Raw genomic sequence first — 20,345 nt, 5'->3', positions numbered from 1 at the left:
ACACCAGGTCTGGGTTCAGAGCCCCAGGCAGGAGCCCACAACTCACGGGCTTAGGTCTCGAGTTCACCCTTCGCTGCCTTTTTTCATGTTAGCAGAGTGTGGATCTGGCCCTTTGGGCCACTGCTGTGTCAGGCAGTCCTTGACTCCCACAAAGACTCCCAAGGTGGGAGGGAAGGAAGAACTCGGGAAGGGAGCGTGGGTAGACAGCCGCCACTGTCTGCTAGGAGGCCTCTACCCCACCGCCCCATCTAGCACTTACCCCCTCTGCATTTTGACCACCCACTTACTGCCTGCCCTCCCACTGTGCCAAGAAGAGCTCCCGGGTGCGGGTGTCTTTTGTCCATTCCTCGATTCTCAGGGCTTATTAGCACAATGCTGGACACATACCAAGTACCAATAAATAGATATGGGATGCGACGATGAATCCAGGTTTTGGAGAACCTGAATTTTCTATAATCGGGACATGAGGAAGAAGGTGCAATTCTTAAGCCCAAAAAGGGTTGTGGGAGAAAAGTTCTTTCTGTCCGTCAGCAGCCATCGGCTCAAAGGGAAGCCAAGATGGGCTCTTACAAGTACATCCGGGAGCTCTGGAGGAAGAAGCGCTCCACAGCTCACCCCCCGACCCCGCCTGACGAAGCCCACGACTGGGGTTCAAGGCCAAGCAAGTTTATGCCCTATATCAGATTTGTGTGTGTCGTGGTGGCCACAAACCTCCAGTTCCTAAGGGCGCTACGACAGCAAGCTGGTCCATCATGGTTGTTAACCAGCTGGTTTGCCAGAAGCCTTCAGTCTGATGCAGAGGCATGAGCTGGACGCCACTGTGCGGCTCTGAGCGTCTTGACTTCCCATCGGGCCGGTGAAGATTCCATATACAAGTTCTTTGAGATTATCTTCATTGATCCATTCCATAAAACTATCATCAGAAACCCTGACACCCGGTGGATCACCAAGCAGTCCACAAGCACAGGGAGATTCAAGGGCTGACATCCACAGGCCGCAAGAGCCGTGGCCTTGGAAAGGGTCCCAAGTTCCACCATCTATTGGTGGTTCTTGCCAAGCGGCATGGAGAAGACACAACACTCTCCAGCTCCACCATTACTGCTGATGTAAGTAATATTTGCACAATTCTTACCTAATAAACAATGTAGGACAATTTTTAAAAAGTACAACTCTCAAAGAATACAAACTACAAACTTGGGGTCAGTGTCCAGATAGATTCCTGGGTAAGAGTCCGATCTTGAACTCAACCTCATTGACCTCTTGGCAACTCTGGGAAGTGGCTGTAGTTCACACCTACAGTATGATACCTCTTGTCCCTCTCTGCACTAGGTCTTGCTTCCAATCCAGTTCCAAAGCACTCAGCTCCCCACATTAATTTATTCATTCGAAACTTCAAAGGTGAGCACCTCATCACTGCCAGCCCTGAGCGCTCGGGGCACAGCAGGACGAAGACACCAGCTCTCCCCGCGAGAGCCCTCTGTGCAGCGGGGACACCGGGGTGGGCCGTGCAGCCATGGGCAGGCGATGGGCCGCCTGAGCGCAGAGAGGGAAGCGCGCTGGAGAAGCCGGGACTTCAGGGAAGAGTCACTCTCCTGAAGAGCATTGGAAGGGGGGCTCTCTGGGCAGAGGCGTTGAACCCCTGGAGGCAGAGTCCACACCGCTTCTGAGCGAGGGACGTCTGCCCTCTTCTCCTGGAGGTGGCAGCGTAGAGCAGCTTCGGACACCAGCTCTGCCGCGGGGCCTGGAGGACAGGGACTTCCCAAGCTCCCTGGCCCCGCTGGATGGGGAGACCGCCTTCCAAGGGGTGTCCTCCAAGGAAACCCTGGGCTCTGGTCGGGGAGACGTCTGAGCAGAGAGCAGAGGGGAGCAGACACAGGCCCTGAAGCCACACACGATGCAGCAGTGGGACTGACAAGACCTGAATCCCTGGGGGCCGCTCAGGTCTGCGTGGGACTCACTCAGAGCCTGGGCACCCCAGCTTCCCGAGGAATGAGTTCCAGGAACTTAGGCCGCTGCTCCGCCTCTCTGGGCTTCACCTGCCTTATCCTTTGTTTGGCCACCTCCTCGGGTCGTTGCAAGGACAGGTACGAGACTGCTCTACAGGTCCGTCCATCCCAGCAATACTTAGGGAGTACCAACCACATGCTGGGCACTCTGCGGCGCTAGGGATGTGACGTGAACGAGGCAAAGGCTCTTAAGGGGCACACGTTCTGGCTGGTAGGAGAGAGAGAAGAAACAAGTGTATAGGGTCCATTAGGTAGTGCTATGCGGGGCACCTGGGTGGCTCAGTCGGTTCAGTGTCTGCCTTCAGCTCAGGTCATGATCCCGGGGTCCTGGGGTCGAGGCCCGCATCAGGCTCTTCTCAGTGGGGAGCTTGCTTCTCCCTCTCCCTCTGCATCTCATCCCCCACCCCTGCTCGTGCTTGTGCTCTATCTCAAATAAATAAAATCTTTTTAAAAAATGGTATACGTAGAGAAATAAAACAGTAATAGGGAGTGATGTGAATGCTCGCTGAAATAGAGTATTCAGGAAGATCTTATATGGAAGTGACCCTGCAGCAAAGATCTAAATAGTGAGGGACTGAATTATGCAGATATCTGGAGGAAGAACTTTCCAGGCATGGGAGAAGCCAAGCCAAAGGCCCAGAGATGGGAACACACAGGGCGTGCGAGGAACAATGAGGGAGCCAGTGCAGCTGAGCAGAGTAGGGGCCTGAGCCAGAGAGTGGCAAAGGAGCATGTGAACTAGCCAGACGCAGTGAGGACTGTGGCTTTTTTATTTTTAAAGGTTTTATTTCTTTATTCATGAGAGACACAGAAAGAGGCAGAGACACAGGCAGAGGGAGAAGCAGGCTCCATGTGGGAAGCCCGATGTGGGACTCGATCCTGGGATCACGTCCTGAGCCAAAGGCAGACGCTCAACTGCTGACCCACCCAGGCAGGTGGCTCTTATTCTAAATGGAGTGGACTGCCTTTGGAGGATCGCTATTATTATTTATTGATAATATTACTCATTCATTAGTATTACCCATGCTTTGCTATGGCATATTATTGTGATTATTCGAGCTACCATTGCTTTAGCATTTAGTATATGCAGTCGAGATTAGGTCTGTTAATCATCTCATTTAATCTTCCCAACCTCTTTGAGGCAGGTACTTTATTATCTCCATTTCATTGATGAGGAAACTGAGTCTCAAAAAAGTGAAGCAGCTTGCTTAAAGTCTTTCATTTCTTCAAGTAGTGATGAGCACCTTCTGTGTCCTCTTTTGATGTGCTGGGACACAGTGTTGTCGTGGGGTCATCACTCAAACCCTGTACTGCATTTCAGGAGCCAGCACTCATCACTGATCACTGCTGAGCCCGATGCGGGGGAAAAGAAGGAAAGGAAAGAAAGGAAGAGATTTGCCCAGAGGCAGTGAGCTCCTCCTTCCTGGGAGTGGGCAACCAGACCTGGGCGAGCACCTGAAGAGCAGGTGCCTTCAAAGGTTGTGCCACAGCACCTGAGGTGAGGAACAGACAGCCTCCAGATCCCCCTGTTATGGGTTGAGTTGTGCCCCAGCCAAAAGATAGGTTGGAGTCCTCACTCCAGGTACTGTGAACGTAACCTTACTTGGAAATCAGGTCTTTGACCAGATGTAATCAAGTTGAGGTCTTTAGGGTGGATCCTAGTCCAATATGATGGTGTCCTTGTATGAAAAGAGACACATATAGACACAGAGGGAGACTGTCGCATGATGACAGAGGTGGAGATTGGACTGATGTCTCTACAAGTCAAGAGATGCCAAGGACCGCCAGCAACAGTGGAAGCTAAGAGAACAGTATGGAACGCGTTCTCCCCTACAGTCCTCAGGTGTCCAACCAACATCTTGATTTCAGACTTCTGGCCTCCAGAATGATGAGAGAGTACACTTCGGTCGTTTTAAGGCAATTTCAGGCCTAGGAAATGAATACACCTGCACTGCTATACCAGCACCCCCATCACTGCAGCCACAATGCCTACCAGGCACCCCCTACTGGTCCCCTACCCTAAACCTACTTCACTGCTCAGCTGGTTGCAAAAGGGAAGGGAAGCACTTGGATGAACAAATGAATGAATAGTGGAGCTTTATTTAGTTCTGAGAAAAATCAACTCTGAAGAAAATTACCACACTGGTAATCCATTTGAGCATTGAAAACTTAGAACATCAAGAAGAGTGAAAAGATACAGTTAGTCATATCAAAGATTTTCTCAATTTGGGGCAAGGTGACCGTGCTAAGCATGTTGGTGGCAGTTCCAGATTTTGTGGGGCCTGCCTGCACTTTAAATCATTTGAGAGGCCCTTTTAAGAAAAATAATACAAAGTTACAAATACAAAATAATGTACAGGGCCCGAGGAGGTGCGGGGGGTGCGGGCACCTAAAGCATAAGCTTCTTCAACCTCATGGAAAATCCACCTCTGCATGGAAAAAAAAAAATCCAGAAACCACTAAAGAAAGCGTTGATGGATTTGTCTAATTAACCTGTTTGTCCCAAAATTAACAAAGGACAAACTAAGAAAATATTTGCCATACTCACAATAAAGGGTTAACCAGAAAAAGCTCTTAGAAGTCAGTAAGAAGGGGCACCTGGGTGGCTCAGTGGTTGAGCGGCTGCCTTCAACTCAGGGCGTGACCCCAGGGTCCTGGGATCGAGTCCTGCATCAGACTCCCCGGAGGGAACCTGCATCTCCCTCTGCCTATGTCTCTGCCTCTCTCTGTGTCTCTCATGAATTAATAAATAAAATATTTTTTAAAAAATCAGTAAGAAAAAGGCTAGCTTTGGGGGGCCCCAACTATGTGCCTGGCCCACAGCATATATTATTGCATTGGATTCTCCCAGAATGGTCCTGGGATGCAAATATTGTCCTCCCAATTTAATCAGTAGGAAATCAGGGATAAGGGACACAAAGCCACTATCCAAATGAAGCCGCTGTCCAAAGTCGCATAGTTTGTTGTTGGAAGAACAATCTGATGCTCATATGTTTTCCATCAGACATGGTCAGAATTGGAGCTGATTTTCAAAGCTGGAGAAAATAGAACATGGCAGCCCTGCAGGTTTTCATCTCAAATTACCCCCAAGAACGGGCCTGGCCTGACATTTTAGTGCTGACAGTTTGTTTCCAATGACACAAAACCTTCTCAGTTATTTTTTTGCGCATAAGGATGTACTGGTTGGGAATGACACGCGAACCTGAAATGGTCCAATCAACGCTAGTTTTTGACATGTGTGGAGACCCGCCCCCCACACACAGTGGGCTCGGTGAAGAAAACAAAACAAAACCAAAAAAAGCACAGAGAAACTTAACACAGATTTAATCTTTATTCCTGGGGATGTGATCACACAATCTAAAGAGTTAGCAAAAATTATAAACATTTTAAGGATCACTTAAAAATTTTTTTAGGGCAGCCCGAGCCCGGGTGGCTCAGTGGTTGGGTGTCTGCCTTCGGCCCAGGGCCTGATCCTGGAGACCCAGGATCGAGTCCCACGTCGGGCTCCCTGCACGGAGCCTGCTTCTCTCTCTACCTGGGTCTCTGCCTCTCTCTGTCTCTCATGAATAAATAAATAAATAATATTTTTTAAAAACGAAAAAAAATATTAATTTAAAGATTTATTTTATATTTGAGAGAGAGCGCGAGAGATCGTGAGAAAGCACAAGCAGAGTGGGGAGGGAGAATCAGGTTCCGCACTGATCAGGGAGTTCGATCCCAGGTGCCCCAAGGATTATTTTAAAAATCAGTCCACTATGGGGCGCCTTGGAGGCTCGGGCTGTTAACCGTCTGCCTTGGGCTCAGGTTGTGATCTCGGAGCCGGGGTCCTGGGATGGAGCCCCACATGGGCTCCCTACTCAGCGGGGAGCCTGCTTCTCCCTCTCCCTGCTCCCCGTTCATGTTCTCTCACTCTCTCTCTCTCTCTCTCTCTCTCTCTAATCAATAAATAAAATCTTAAAAAATAAATAAATAAAAATCAGTACGTGAAATGGAGGTGGACAATACACATCTACCAAATGGAAAGGCCAAAAATCTTAATGTGATGAGAGTGAACATATGGGGTACATTTCCAGCCAAAAATAGACAGATTCTCAGGCCCGGATCACAAACAATGCCACGGAACAGAAGGCTACATTCTATTAAAAACCACATTAGAGGGTTTGGAACATGGCTAGAGACAATGAGGAAAATTATTTTATGAAGTGTGAATGGAGAAAAGCATTAGTTCTTTTTTTTTAATTTTTTATTTATTTGATATAGAGAGATTGAGAGAGAGAGAGAGCACAAGCAGGGGGAATAGCAGAGGGAAAGAAGCAGACTTTCCACCAAGCAGGGAGCGCGATCCCAGGACCCAGGGATCATGACCTGATGCTCAACCGACTGAGCTACCCAGGTGCCCCAAGCACTAGTTCTTAGCCAATGTTTTGTTTTATATGCGGTTTTAAATATACGTTTGTAATAAATAAATTAAATATTATTAACAGACACTGAACTATTTTGCCTGTATCCCAAAAGTCTATGAACTTAAGTTAATTAAAAAAAACCTTTGGAGCAAGGGTGCTGGGGTGGTGCAGCCGGTTAAGTGTCCGACTCTTGGGTTTGACTCAGGTCGTGATCTCAGGGTTGTGACATCGAGCCCCACATCGGGCTCCCTGCTCAGTGGGGACTGTTTCTCTCCTTCTCCCTCTCCCTCTGCTCCCCCCCCCACCTGCTTACACTCTCTCTCTCAAATAAATAAATAAATAAAATCTTCAAAAAAACCACAAAAACATTTTGAGCGGTGAGAGAACACATGGGAATGGAGTGAGCGACCCTGTAATTCAAGCCACCTTATATCTGGGCGTACATGGCATTTGGGACTCAAAGCACAATTACTGCTTCATCTTTGGAAATGCTGAGCAGGGAGTCCTGTTTCCAGTGCAACGTGGCCACTGCGCTGCTTAACCACATTGATGTAAAAAAGCACCCTCAGTAACGAGACGTGCCGTGGAGACAAGGGCACAACCACACCCTTCCTGCCCAGGGCCACAAGGCAACAGGCCCTCGGGAAGAGGCGCCCCATTCTCCGGGTCCAGGAGGGACAGCGTCCCTGTAGCTCTTGTGCCCCCCAGCCTCCTCCCTCCAAGGATGCCTGCGTGACCCAAGCTGCCGGAGACCGCACCCTTGCTCTCTGTAGCCTACCCTGGTCACCTTGCCCCCATCACGTCTCACCCCCACCCCAGCCCACTAGAAGCCCGAGGGCCCCCGCTCCCACGCTCACCCCTAAACCTCTCTGTATACCTGCTGGTCTGTCCCAACTCCCCAGCCCTTCTCCCTCAAACCCTTCCTTCAGACCCTCTGGGTCCCATCGTCTATCGCCACCAAATGTCCCACATCCTCGATCTCTCTCTGAACATTACTGTCCTCTTCTTGCTTTGAAGGAAACCTGACATCTCCTTGAGCCCATCACCTCCCTGCTGTCTTTCCCCTCATGCCAGAGGCCTTGGGTGGGCCACTGGACACCTTGCTTCCCACCAGCACTTTCCAACCACTTTTGCCCTCTTTTCTTCCGAGGACCCAGACCCTTAGAAGTTTATAACATCCGACTTTACCACTCCCAGGTATGCCACTCTCCTGCTCTTCAAAATAACGGTTTCATATCCCTAAGTCATATCTGACTCTTCCCTTCCCCTCCCTGTGTCTCCACATCACAGCCCCTGCTGGGCCTCTCAGTCCCAGTGAACACACTGCGGGTGTTCCCTCAGCAAGGGTACACTTGTCGTGACGTACAACTTTGCCATCATCTGGGACCTTGTTAGAATTGCAAAATATTTGGTCTCACTCCAGACCCACCGGATCAGAATCTCTAGGTGATTTGCAAGCCTGTTAAAATATGAGAAGCCCTGATACACGACATAATGCAGGCTCCCTTGCTGACCACCAAGGATTGTATCGCGTCCCCCGTTGTGGTGGCCTGGGACTCAGCTTCTACTTCGCTGAAAAGCAATTTTATCCCCGCGTGACTCCCTACCTTCCAAAAGCCCAGCCTGGACACATGACTCCTCTCCTTTTACTATGGATGGAGTTCCAGTTCTTTCCAAAGGTCAAACCCTTTCTCCATTCTCATCTCCCATTCCCTGGGGCCAAATAACTGTAAAGTACTTGCTGTCCCCATGACAGGGCACAAATGTCAGGGCCAATGGCCACAGCACAGATGTCATTGGGAGTCAAGGGGAGTCCATGCCAGTTCATGTGACAACTGAGAGCCTCTAGTCTGCCCCAAATAGAGGTTTTGGACAAGATCAGCTGTTTGCGATGTGAGATTCCAGCAGGAAGAGTTCCTGAGTCTTCCTGGAGGATCAGAGGGGTGAAAACCTGAACTCTGTGACTTCTGTGGGCCATGCAGAGGAAGGGTGCGCACGATTCTGAGGCCAAAGTGTTGAGGGTAGACGGAGAAGAGGCCTGCAAGTGCTGCAGGGAGCCTACCCCAGCATTCAACCCTTACTTCATTGCTCAAGGTCAAGGATTATGGTGATGCTCCCTTGCCACACGTCCTTGGTCCAAGAGAGCGCCTTCACTTCGCTTCCGCCGCCACCTCAAGTTGGAAGTAGCAGGAGGAGAGGGAGGGAGGAATGAGTCTACACACAAGCGGGCCAGGACAGTCCAGCAGCGGGTGAGGGCAGGAAATGAAGTCTCCGCTTCTCTCCAGCTAAGGAACTTGGAGCAGGAGCCCCCATTGGAGAAATCAAAGCAGCATTGTCCCGAAGAACCAAACAGCCCAGGAGAGAACAACGGTGTTGGCGCCGATGCCTCTCACGGAGCAGATGTTATCGGAGACGCTTCACCTACTTAGATTAACCCGGCCCGTCTAGAGACCCAGCACTAGACACCAACTCACAGCTTCCTTTATTAGGACCAGGCTCAAGAGAAGTGATCTTGGGCCGCCCCCGTGGCTCAGCGGTTTAGCGCCGCCTGCAGCCCAGGGCGTGATCCTGGAGACCCTGGATCGAGTCCCGCGTCGGGCTCTTTGCGTGGAGCCTGCTTCTCCCTCTGCCTGTGTCTCTGCCTCTCTCTCTGTGTGTGTCTCTATGAATAAATAAATAAAATCTTAAAAAAAAAAAAGAGTAGTGATCTTTCAGTAGCTTGACGAACACTCAGTACCTTCACTCTTACAAAAGCTGAGAAGAGTATCTGTTGAGCAGCAAGAAGGATTTCTAAGGAACCATCACTTTAACAATGTACAGACGCCCAGAGACGTGGGCAGCGCGCCTGCGAGGGGGCCCCGGGCTGCACCCACAGGCCCAATGTAAACACGACGCCAACAAGATGATTTTGTTGAAACTCTTGTAGGGGAGAAGTAAAGGAGCTACCAGAGACCCCGAGCAGAGCCCAGTCCTTTCCCCCAACATCCATTTCTAGATAAGAGATTCAATGTTAAGAACAAAGTAGAGGGACTCCTGGTGGCTCAGTCAGCTAAGCGTCTGCCTTCAGCTCGGGTCATGATCCCAGGGTCCTGGGATAGAGCCCTGCTTAGGCTCCCTGCTCTGTGGGGAGTCTGCTTCTCCCTATCCTCCCACCTCTCCCTCTACCCCCGCTCCTCCCTCCCCCACACCCCACTTGTGCTCTCTTTCTCTCAAATAAATAAAATCTTTTAAAAAAGAAAGGAGGAACAAAATATAAAGCCTTATGTTTGGCTCTTGGAAAATAGATGAAAGAAAACAGAATTCCTGTCCTCAGGTTCACTCACTAGTGGGGACATATGAAGAGATTACTTCAATCAATATAGTCTGAGGTCAGGGGATCCCTGGGTGGCTCAGTGGATTAGCGCCTGCCTTAGGCCCAGGGTGTGATCCTGAGGTCCCAGGATCGGGTCCCGCATCGGGCTCCCTGCATGGAGACTGCTTGTATCTCTGCCTATATCTCTCTCTCTGTGTCTCTCATGAATAAATAAATAAAATCTTAAAAAAAAAATATATATATATATAGTCTGAGGTCGTTCAGGGCAAAAGTGAGGAGGCTGTTTGACCTCACTTACTGTAGGAGCACACGACAATAACAAGTATTTGAAATATGGACCTTGGATCATCAAAAAGGGGGTAAAATTCCTCTCTTAGAAGTATCACATGTGGGATGGAGAGCAGCTGAGAAGGGGTACGCAGGCAGCCTCTGGTAGGGGCAGAGGTATTTGTACTACGGTCATATTTACTACATTACACCTTCTTCTGTATGTGCGATAAAATGAGTGAATGAAGCTTGGGTTTTTGACAATACTGTCTCCTGATTGAAGTGTCCCTTCCTCCTCCCACCCTCAGATGTCCAGCACAAGACACAATAATCTTTATTATTAAATCCATTTGAAATATCGTTTCCTGTGGTTTATCACTGAAAGCATCCTAACTGCAAAGGAATATAGAATTCAGCATTTTCCTAACTTATTTGGCTATAGAATTCTTCTTTAAGGAGTCTCTCTTGGGACTAGTGTTGCAGGGAAAACTTGCTGGGGAACACACTGGATTAGAGATTTGGGAGCCAGGACCCACAAGAAGGTGAATTCACGAATTTAGTGACTTCTGGATAAGACACCTCAAAATCCAGCCCCGATGTCTTGCACTCATTAAGTGTTCTCTTCACTACTTAGCTGTGGACCACATGAACAAGCACAAAGTTGCCCTTCCAGTGCTGCGGTAGTGGCGATCTAGAATAGATGAGCCAGGTCAAGGAAAATGCCAAAAAGTCAAGATATTTTCTACAACTCAATGTGTTCAGAATGACAAATGTTATAAAACACATTTTGGCTGTAGTAAATAGAACAAATAAAAGCAAAAATCAAGAATGAATATATATATATATATATATTTCATAGGCAAAAAAATAAAATCTATCTGTATCTATGGAAAAATTAGGCTTGAAATAGCAGGCATGGTTTCCAATTTCTTGGAACAGAAAGACCTGAAGTTACTCAGGCAGTTGTGGTAGACAGGACAGTCTGGACAAAAGTCTCTGCAATGACCTCGGAGTGTTTAACTTAAAAGGATCTCAAACAACCTTATTTTATAGATAGGGATACTGAGGCCGAAAAGGGAAGTGCTTCGTCACACCAGTGTGTCAGAGCCGGGCTAGAAGCCAGGGCCTGATGCCACGTGAGGCCCTGATGACAGGCTGCAGTCTCCTGATTTGCTCCTCCCAAGTCAGTGGATGGACCGATGAACTTGATTTGCCAGTAGCATCTACCCTCCCCTGGGCTCCTGAGGATGCAGGGCAAGCATTACAATGGCCATGTGCAACACTAACAACTCCCAAAGACCAAAGCATCAGAAACTACCTTTAGGGAAAAAAACCACACTGGGTTGTGCTCCAAGTTCTTTTTCTTTCTTTTTTTTAAAGATTACTTATTCATTTATTAGAGAGAGAGCACACAAGCAGGGGGGGAGGGCAGCAGAGGGAGAGGGAGAAGCAGGCTCCCCACTGAGCAGGGAGCCTGGTGTGGGGCTCAATCCCGGGACCCTGGGACCATGACCTACCTGAGCTGGAGGCAGATGTTTAACCGACTGAGCCACCCAGGGGCCCCTGTGCTCCAAATTCTGGTTTTAGAAGCAGATACTAGTCTCCTTTAAAAGGTCTATCTTGACTCTATTGGGTACTTACTCTCCCAGGGAAGAAATTCTTTGTCAGTGGAATCGAAACAAGGGAAACTTAGAAAGCTCCAGGAAAGTCAACATTTCCTGGAGATTAAAAATATTTTTCTCCAGGGGCCGCCTGGGTGGCTCAGTTGGTTAAGTGTCCAACTCCTGATTTCAGCTCAGGTCATGATCTCAGGGTCCTGGACTCAAGCCCTGCATCAGGCTCCACCCTCAGCTCCCCTCTCCCTCCGCCTCTCCCCCTGCTCGTGCTCTCTCTCTCTCTCTCTCAAATAAATAAATAAAACCTGTACAAAAATATTTTTCTCCAGAGGAATTGGGCAGAAGCAAGAACTTGTTTCAAGAATGATCGATGAAAGTGTAACCGACCTAGACCCCACTCCGTCTAAACATCAGACAAGCATCACCGAGCTCGGCAAACGGGGCCAGGCAGTCGGCCCGGTTCCGTCCCGGGAGGAGGACTGTGCGGCGAGTCCATCACAGGCTCATCGCGGAGCCGCCGTCCGAATCCTACAGCAGGTAGGTGCAGCCTTTGGCGGCAAGGGAGGGATTGCCCGCCTAGGAAAACTCGGCTTTAAAACGAGCAATTTCGGTAGAGGAAAGGGGGTTTTCTTGCCTAGATCGAAACAAAATTTTATTTATTTATTTATTTTTAAGATTTTGTTTATTCACAAGAGTCACAGAGAGAGAGGGAGAGAGAGAGAGAGGCAGAGACACAGGCAGAGGGAGAAGCAGGCCCCATGCGGGGGCCCCGACGTGGGACTCGATCCCGGGCCTCCAGGATCACACCCTGGGCCCAGGGCAGGCGCTAAATCGCTGGGCCACCGGGGCTGCCCAGGAGTCCGACTCTTGATTTCACCTCGGGTTATGGTCTCAGGGTCGTGAGTTCAAGCCCCCCGTTGGGGCACCGGCCGTGAGCACTGGGCAGGGAGCCTGCCTGAGATTCTCTCTCTCCCTCTCCCCCTCCCACCACGTGCTCTCTCTAAAATAAATCAATCTTTAAAAAAAAAAAAAAAAAAAAAAAAACAGAAAAGAAAAACCTCACGATGTAGAAGTGGCTTGTTTTACAGAAGGGAGAGCGGCCTGACTAGGAAGCAATTTGCTCAGGGTCACCTGGCGTGTCAGCGTCACAAGGCGAGATTCCCTCGGGGACACCTGGGTTCCCGTGTCCCGCTCAAAACCAACCACTCGGTGGGCCTCTCCTGCGGACCCACACCCCACTAAGTGGGGGGCTGGGGCTCCCATTCAAGACGGCGACACGGCAGGGTCCTGGACCCACCTGCCCCCTTGGGCCCGAGGAATCTACGGTCACCCATGGAACCATTTCTAGGGGAGAAAGACCCAAACCAGCAGAACGACTCCTTCACATCCAGAAGAAAAATCACATCAAAACGGGTAGGAAAGGCCGAGAAAGCACCTCACCGTTAATCCCTCCCCACCCCTGCCCCACCCGTCACCCCCACCCCTGGACAGCAGCCCACAGTTGGGAGGGAACTCAGGAACCCAGAGCTTCTCCCTGAGGACTTGGCACCCTAACTTTGAAACTCGCTCCGGAAAGGCAGCCCCCAGACAGCTGGTTCTGAGGCCCCGAGGCTCAAGCGCAGCACATGCCTGGGCTCGGCACACAGGACCGGCTCCTGGGCCCCCTCCCCGGGCCCCACCTCCGCGCAGCAGCAGGTTCGAAAAGTGCTCAGTCTTTCTGGGAAAGAAGCTCATTGCTCAACTTAAAGGGCCCAACGGGGGTGGGGGGGCTGGGGGTGGGTGCAGGGGGGGCAGGGTGGCAGGGGGGCTTGGAGGGTGGGGGCAGGGGGCAGGGGGGCAGGGGGGGCAGGGGGCAGGGGCCTGCTGGGACACTCTGGCCTGACCCTGGCAGGCGCCTTCTGCCCTCCCCCGGGGCGTCTTTGGGCACCATCTCCACATCGCCCCTCTGCTGTGCTCCCCAGAGAGGACCTGCTACACACACCTGGTGCCCGGGGTTTTACGGTGACCCTGTTTTTGTGCCTGTATCCCAGGGGACGCAGCACTGGGCGCCTGGGGCCTTGCGGTCCTGGGTCCGGCCGGGCTGGGAGCTTCAGAGCCGTTCGGCCACTGCGTAGACAGCACACTGAAAACACCCGTCTTTCTGTGAAAGAGGCGGGTTTGCTGGTTCAGGCCCTCAGCCTGGCCACTCTCTGGGGGCCAACGGAGCTGCACTCAGGCAGGGAGGCCGTGGAAGCCATCTCCGCACTGCGCCTGGCTCCAGCTGCCTGGCATCTTACTTTTTTTTTTTTAAAGATTTTATTCATGAGAGACAGAGAGAGAGAGAGAGAGGGAGGCAGAGACCCAGGCAGAGGGAGAAGCAGGCTCCACGCAGGGAGCCCGACGTGGGACTTGATCCCCAGACCCCAGGATCAACTCCCTGAGCCAGAGGCAGATGCTCAACCACTGAGTCAGTCACCCAGGTGTCCCTATTAGTTCTTTTTTTTTTTTTTTTTTTTTTTTTTGAGGAACTTCCATACTGTTTTCCATTTTTGTCATTATGTGTGGTGATGGATGTTAACGAGAAATGTGATTATTTTGCAATATATACAAATATCAAACCATTATGCTGTACATTTGAAAGAAATAAAAAAATGTCAATTATACTTTGAAAAAAAAAAGGGAAGGAAAGAAATTGAAGGCTGATCCTAGCACACGGCCTCCAGGACCATGAGTTCCTGAGGGCAGCGGGTGGCAGCAGACCAAAGGCTATTTTTGTCGGAAGGGCTTTCCCCTTCCTCAGGGGCATTTCCCAATTCTTGATCATTTCTGTCATCTCCAGGCTCCAAACTGTGGCTAGAGGGGAGTCAAGCCAGAAGAAACCTCGCAGTGGCTTCTGACGTGGGACCCATGGCCAGGGGAGAACACTGCTGCTCTGCTAACCTGAGGCCCACCTGGAGGAAATGCCCGTTTTGAGGTGGCACTGACCAAAATTACAAATCAGGACATGGACTAAACACCTTTGTAGCCAAAACCTGAAGCAGGGAAGCAGCATGATGCTCAATCCCTCCTTCATAAATAGCTGCCCAAAGGACCTTCTACCAACATACTTTAGTTACTGCTTGATGTTGAGTCATCTGTTGGGAAATGTTATTTTTTTTTTGGAAATGTTCTTTAACTTAGATTTTTGTCACTTGGGGATTAAGTAGATCACCTCAAGTTATACGTGACATAATGGAAAGAGCAGAGGCCTGGATTCTAGTTCGAATCTCCCCTTTCACTAGCTGCGTTAACTTCTGAATCTCAGGCTCTTCGTCCTTCAAAGGCAGATTCATATTGCCTCTTACGTTCTAGTTGAGTTGCACACGCGCCTCCCACAGCCTCAGACGCCCTCCCTTGACTCTCTACTTGTCCTGTCCCTTGAGTCATCGCAGGTCTCCCGTCCTTCAGGAAACCTTGCTTTGATTTTATCCTCCCTTCTGCACTCACTACCTGTGCAAACATTACTCTTGTTGTAACCATGATACTTGTTGACTAAATACAACTTTTTTTTTTGTAAAGGTTTTATTTATTTGTAGAGAGAAAGCACAAAGGAAGTAAAAAGAGAGGGAGAGAGAATCTTAAGCAGGCTCCATGCCCAGCGCAGAGTCCGATGTGGAGCTTGATCTCACGACCCTGAGATCGTGAGCTGAGCCAAAATAAGAGTTGGACGCTTAACCAACTGAGCCACTCAGGTGCCCCTAAATTAATTAAAGCTTTTTTATACGCCATAAAATGCAACATAAAAATGTTACTCATAAATCATTAATCACTGGATTACTGAAAATAAAAATACATACCAGTTTGTGTCTTAAACTCCACAAATCTATAAAAAATTATCAAGGTTTTGGGGTGCCTGGCTAGCTCAGTCAGTAAAGCGTAAGACTTGATCTTGGGGTTCTAAGTTTGAGACCCACATTGGGCTTAGAGGTTACTTAAAAATAAAACCTTTTAAAAAATGATGAAAGTTTTAAGTAAACAACCTCAAAAAAAAAATAAACAACCTCAGCTTAGTTCAGATTCTTCCAAATATTTGCATAGTTTACTAATTGTAAATTTTCATAAAGAAATATACTGAGCAAATAAAAATGACATGTTACCCATAAAAGTTGGTAAAAGAATTTTATTGTGTGGCTTATGTAGGTCTTTGCATTCTACTAACAGAAAAGCATTTTTCCACATTTTATTTGACCTAACAAATTATATATTTGTGATTTTATCTACATGGCTGCAGTATTACACTACTGAAGAAAACCTTCCTTCCACTCGTACTTTGGTGCAATTATACAGTAGATATCTTTCTCCAGAAAATAAAAATATTCTCAATCTAAACTTCAAATGAACAAAAACATGAAAACCAAGTTTCTTGCACCACTTGGTAAAAGATTGCAATAAAAATCAAAACAGTATGCTGCTTAACATACAAAGATGATGAGACGTCTGCCAGTTTCAGTCAAACCTCTGTAGGAATGATTTAGCATCTGGGTTTATTTTTACTGCAGTTTTCACATATGACAGGTGGAATTGTACCATACTGAAGAATAGTCACGTTCTTCATTTGCTCAAGAGACTCAAATATTGGACTCTAGCACAGGAAATATCTCTTGGGGTTTAGTAATATACAAATGGGTAGAAAAAAAAACTGCCTTAGGAAAAATTTCACAATTGTTTGACTAAACTTTTTTTTTTTAGTCACAGCTTTCATATATTAAAAAAGTTTCCTCCAGAGATGAAGCTTATTTATGAAATAAAACCTAGTCGCTCTCATCTGACCCACGTTCTGAGCCCCGATCCGAGGCCTCATTGTTGGATCCCTCTGGTTCGGATTCATTCCCAGAGCCTTGGCCAGAGCCCTCGTTATCAGAGCCTCTCTCGGAATCGTGCTCTGACTCGGCACTCGGAGAAGCAGGGCGAGAGTCCATGTCGGAACCTCCAGAGCGGCTTCTCCCGGACTGCACAGACTCATTGTCAGACTGTTCAGAACCTGAGGGCCTTCTCTTTCTGGATGGCTGGTCACTGTCTGAATCCTCATCTGACTCCTGTCTGCGGGGCCTCCGGGGACTGCCGGCCTCGCTGCCAGACTTATTTTGGTTCTCATCAGAATCGCTCTCCGAAGAGGCGTGTTTCTTCCGCCGCTCTCCCTCGTCCGAGTCACTGTTGCTGTTGCTGTTGCGGTGATGTCTGGCAAAGAGAAGCACTGGTTAGACTGGCCAATGGGAGCCTCGATGAGCAGAGAATGCTTTTAAAAAGTCAGGGCATTTAATGTCCTATTTCTTGACCTGGATATTGTTTACACAGGTATTCATTTTATGATATTTGCCAAGTGTACTGTTTTGTAAATCCAATCTATTCCACAATAAAAAAAAGGATTAAACGACAAAGAAAACAAGGCACTTTGATTATACCACAGCATTTAAACAGTCAAGGAGGACTCTCACTGGGTTATATCAGGCACCTCTCATCAGAATGAAGCACTTCTCAGTTTCATACATAAAATGATGAAAAGGAAGGGATACATTTATTTTTATACACAAATTCATAGCAGCAGAGGTGAAATCAGGGTCTTGCGTGGCTGTAGAAGACTCTGAAGAATAAACCCTCTCCTGAGGCTGGATGAATAGGACTGACTCTTCCCTGTCCCATCAGATACCTGAAGAGCAAAGGCACCTTTTCTATCCACGATTTGCTGCTGCACTAGTGCCCTACTCCAGGACAGGGCTTACTCAAGAGAACAAGCCACAACTAAAAGCCTTGTGTAGCTTGCTTCCTTTTGCTGAGCTCCCCTCTGCCCATGTATATACTAAAGGCCAGTGGCCTCCTGGGATCCAATTCCTATCATTCTACATGGCCAAAATTAAACACTTTGTGATGGTCAGGACCAAGTTTAACTGATGATATAAGTGGCTCAAATCAACTTGGTCTTGACCTTGGATATAGTTTAGCAGTAACTCAGCCTCTAACATAGACCCTTCTGCCTACATGTTTTAATGACACCCATTCTAAAACCACATATTTCTTGCTCTGCTCTGCCTCTCAACACTGGCCAGGGTGACAGCACGGGCAAGGGCAAGGCAACCCAAATGTGTGTCAGCCAGCATCTTCAGAAAAAAGGGAACTACAAGTCTTTATAGATGGTTCCCTAGAGATCACTACCTGTGAGGCTGCACCCCCACTAGCACCCTTAGCTCCTTCGACATGCTACTTGCTCACCTCTAACCAGCTAGGACTCCATTTTTCCAAGACTCAACTCAAACAGTCTTTTACAAAGCATGTCTCTTACAACCCTACCCTCAGCTCCAGAATAGGTATAGTCTCCAGAGAGTAATAAATGAAACCGTAAGTGATAACACTTATCCAACGATAATGTTTTTGGTTTATCTGTTGTTCTCCATTGCCTCTAAAGCATAAACTCCTTAAGGGCAGAGCTATGACTCTTTCCTCTGTATCCTCAGCACTCAGCACACTGTCTCATGGAATTCTTAGTGTATGCTCAAATGACCGTGGAATGAATGAAATGACAGCCATTGGAATATATATAAATAATAAATATACCATGTGGTACAGCACTGAGTCCCAGTCTGTGAATCCACATTGGGAAGAACCTCCAGCTTGAGGGTCAAGTTTAGGACAAGTAAAACCAAATACTGCTTTTCCAGGTGTGCCATGAGCTAAAGGAGAGTACTAGAAAAGCAGTCTAGGATAAGCCCTTCACGAAGCAGGCAGAGCTGAGTCACCATTGCCTGACAATGAAGGACACGGTCAAGAAAATCCTATCTCCATGTGACCAGGATCAGGCTATTCATAACAGTTTTAGCCAGTCTGGTAGTATACCAGAGTGATACACTCCATTTAGAAAGATGCCATCCGGAAAAAAAAAAAAAAAAAGGATGCCAGCCAGAGCTAGAGTATATTAGGCTGTGAAATAAGTCAATCAGAGAAAGACAAATACCATATGATCTCACTCATATGTGACATTTAAGAAAGAAAACAGATGAACATATGGGAAGGAGGAAAAGAAAAAAAGGAGAGAAGGAAACAAGCCATAAGACACTCTTAACAACAGAGAACAAATTGAGGGTTGATGGAAGGAGGTTGATGGGGGATGGGCTAGATGGGTGATGGGTATTAAGGAGTGCACTTGTAATGAGCACTGGGTGTTGTATGTAAGCGATGAATCACTGAATTCTACTCCAGAAACCAATATTGCACTGTATGTTAACTCCCTACAATTTAAATAATAAAAAAACAGCAAAAAATAATAATAACAATAAAATATAATAAAGTTTCACTACTAAAAAAAATAGATGGATGCTATCCAAGAAATTTCACATAATACCCACAAATAAAATATTTCAAAATAGGTTTTCTTCTCTGAGGGACAAACATGACAGGAGAAAATGACAGGGTTTGAATAAGATGTGTGCTTAGGTTTCTTCCAGCTATGATATATATTTTTTAAAGATTCTATATATTTATCAGAGAGAGAGAGAGGTAAGCAGGCAAGTAGGGTAAGTGGCAGGCAGAGGGAGAAGCAGGCTCCCCGCTGAGCAAAGGAGCCTGACACGGGACTCAATCCCAGGACCCCGGGATCACAACCCGACTGAAGGCAGATACTTAACCACTGAGCCATCCAGGCATCCCCAGCTTTGACATTCTAAGAGGCTGAAAAGAAGTCATTATGGCACAGTGACCACTCTTATCTTTCATTAGAAAAGTACACTAAGGAAACAATTCCTACCCTTCATCGGCAATTTTAAGTTTATCTTCGTCTGAAGAATCATCACTTGATGATATTATGGCTTTCGATTTTATTTTGCCCTTCATTGAAGGAGGCAGACGTTCTGGCTTGGGCTAAAGAAAGAAGACCAAACATAACAGATTATTCAAGACTTTTAGGTTACATTAGGACATCCTGTTAACTAAGTTTGCAGTGTAATGATAACAATCAAATAGCAACAAATACACTTCAAAAAGAAGCATTTGTGCTTGAAGAAACTGTAGGGAAAGAATGTATTCTGGTACAGTGTAGCCCCTCCTGCCTACGACGGGAATGAAAACCACAGTATTATAAACTTACAGCCTTCTTCTTCTCCGCTCTCGGGGTACGGCGCTTTTTCGGTTTTGGGCCATTTTCTGTTTCATCATCATCAGATCCTTCTTCTCCCTTTGGAGGTCTTACATAGTGGACAAGAGAAAGTCTGTCAAGATCCACTCATACATAGAAAGCCTAAGACTACTTTGTCATCAACATATATTCATTTTGAACACTACTCAGAGTAGATACCCTCTTCAACCATACTGTCCACTCCTCAAGAGCAGAGGCCCTAATTTACAACTGCTACACACAGTTCAGGAATCTGCAAAAACCATGGATTTACGTGATGTCTACCAAATAATTAAGTCTCTGTTAAGTCCTCTTATTAATCTAAGATAAGCTTGAATCTTGTACTTGGTGGAGGCACAGAGACTGTGACAGAAGACCCAGGCCTCAGACCTTACATCCTTCCTCTCCTTTCTTCCCAGCTACTCATTCCAGGCCTACTAATGTCCTATCATAGCTTCCATCCCACAGGTCTGTGTCTGAATGAATTCATTAGGTTCTCCCCCAAGGAAAGGTGGCCAAGGACTGGGAAGAACAGCCTTGCTAAGACAGCTGACTGGAGATTCCTGGACGAGAGACGAACAGGACAGCTCAGGGGCACCTCAAGGTGACAGACGGGCAGGA

The 20,345-nt window shown here is 47.7% G+C and overlaps 1 protein-coding gene and 1 pseudogene across 1 annotated transcript in view; one reads left to right on the top strand and one right to left on the bottom strand.

Annotated features, from left to right (window-relative positions):
* Positions 1-558: 558 nt before the first annotated feature.
* LOC102152169 lies at positions 559-1,105 on the top strand (annotated as a pseudogene).
* Positions 1,106-15,725: 14,620 nt separating this feature from the next.
* The window catches only part of CTR9 (CTR9 homolog, Paf1/RNA polymerase II complex component), a 33,779-nt gene continuing 29,159 nt past the window's right edge, over positions 15,726-20,345 (bottom strand). Inside the window, exons 23-25 of the mRNA XM_038569042.1 lie at positions 19,698-19,794; positions 19,359-19,471; positions 15,726-16,801 (exon numbers count right to left, since the gene is read on the bottom strand). Of these exons, the coding sequence (XP_038424970.1) occupies positions 16,375-16,801; positions 19,359-19,471; positions 19,698-19,794 (637 nt within the window). The 3' untranslated portion in view covers positions 15,726-16,374. The remainder of the gene's footprint in view (positions 16,802-19,358; positions 19,472-19,697; positions 19,795-20,345) is intronic.

Source organism: Canis lupus, chromosome 21 (assembly GCF_011100685.1).
Source record: "Canis lupus familiaris isolate Mischka breed German Shepherd chromosome 21, alternate assembly UU_Cfam_GSD_1.0, whole genome shotgun sequence".
In the NCBI taxonomy this organism is placed as follows: Eukaryota; Metazoa; Chordata; class Mammalia; order Carnivora; family Canidae; genus Canis; species Canis lupus.
The sequence above is the reverse complement of the archived record's forward strand: the minus strand, read 5'-3'. Positions and strand labels throughout refer to the sequence as shown.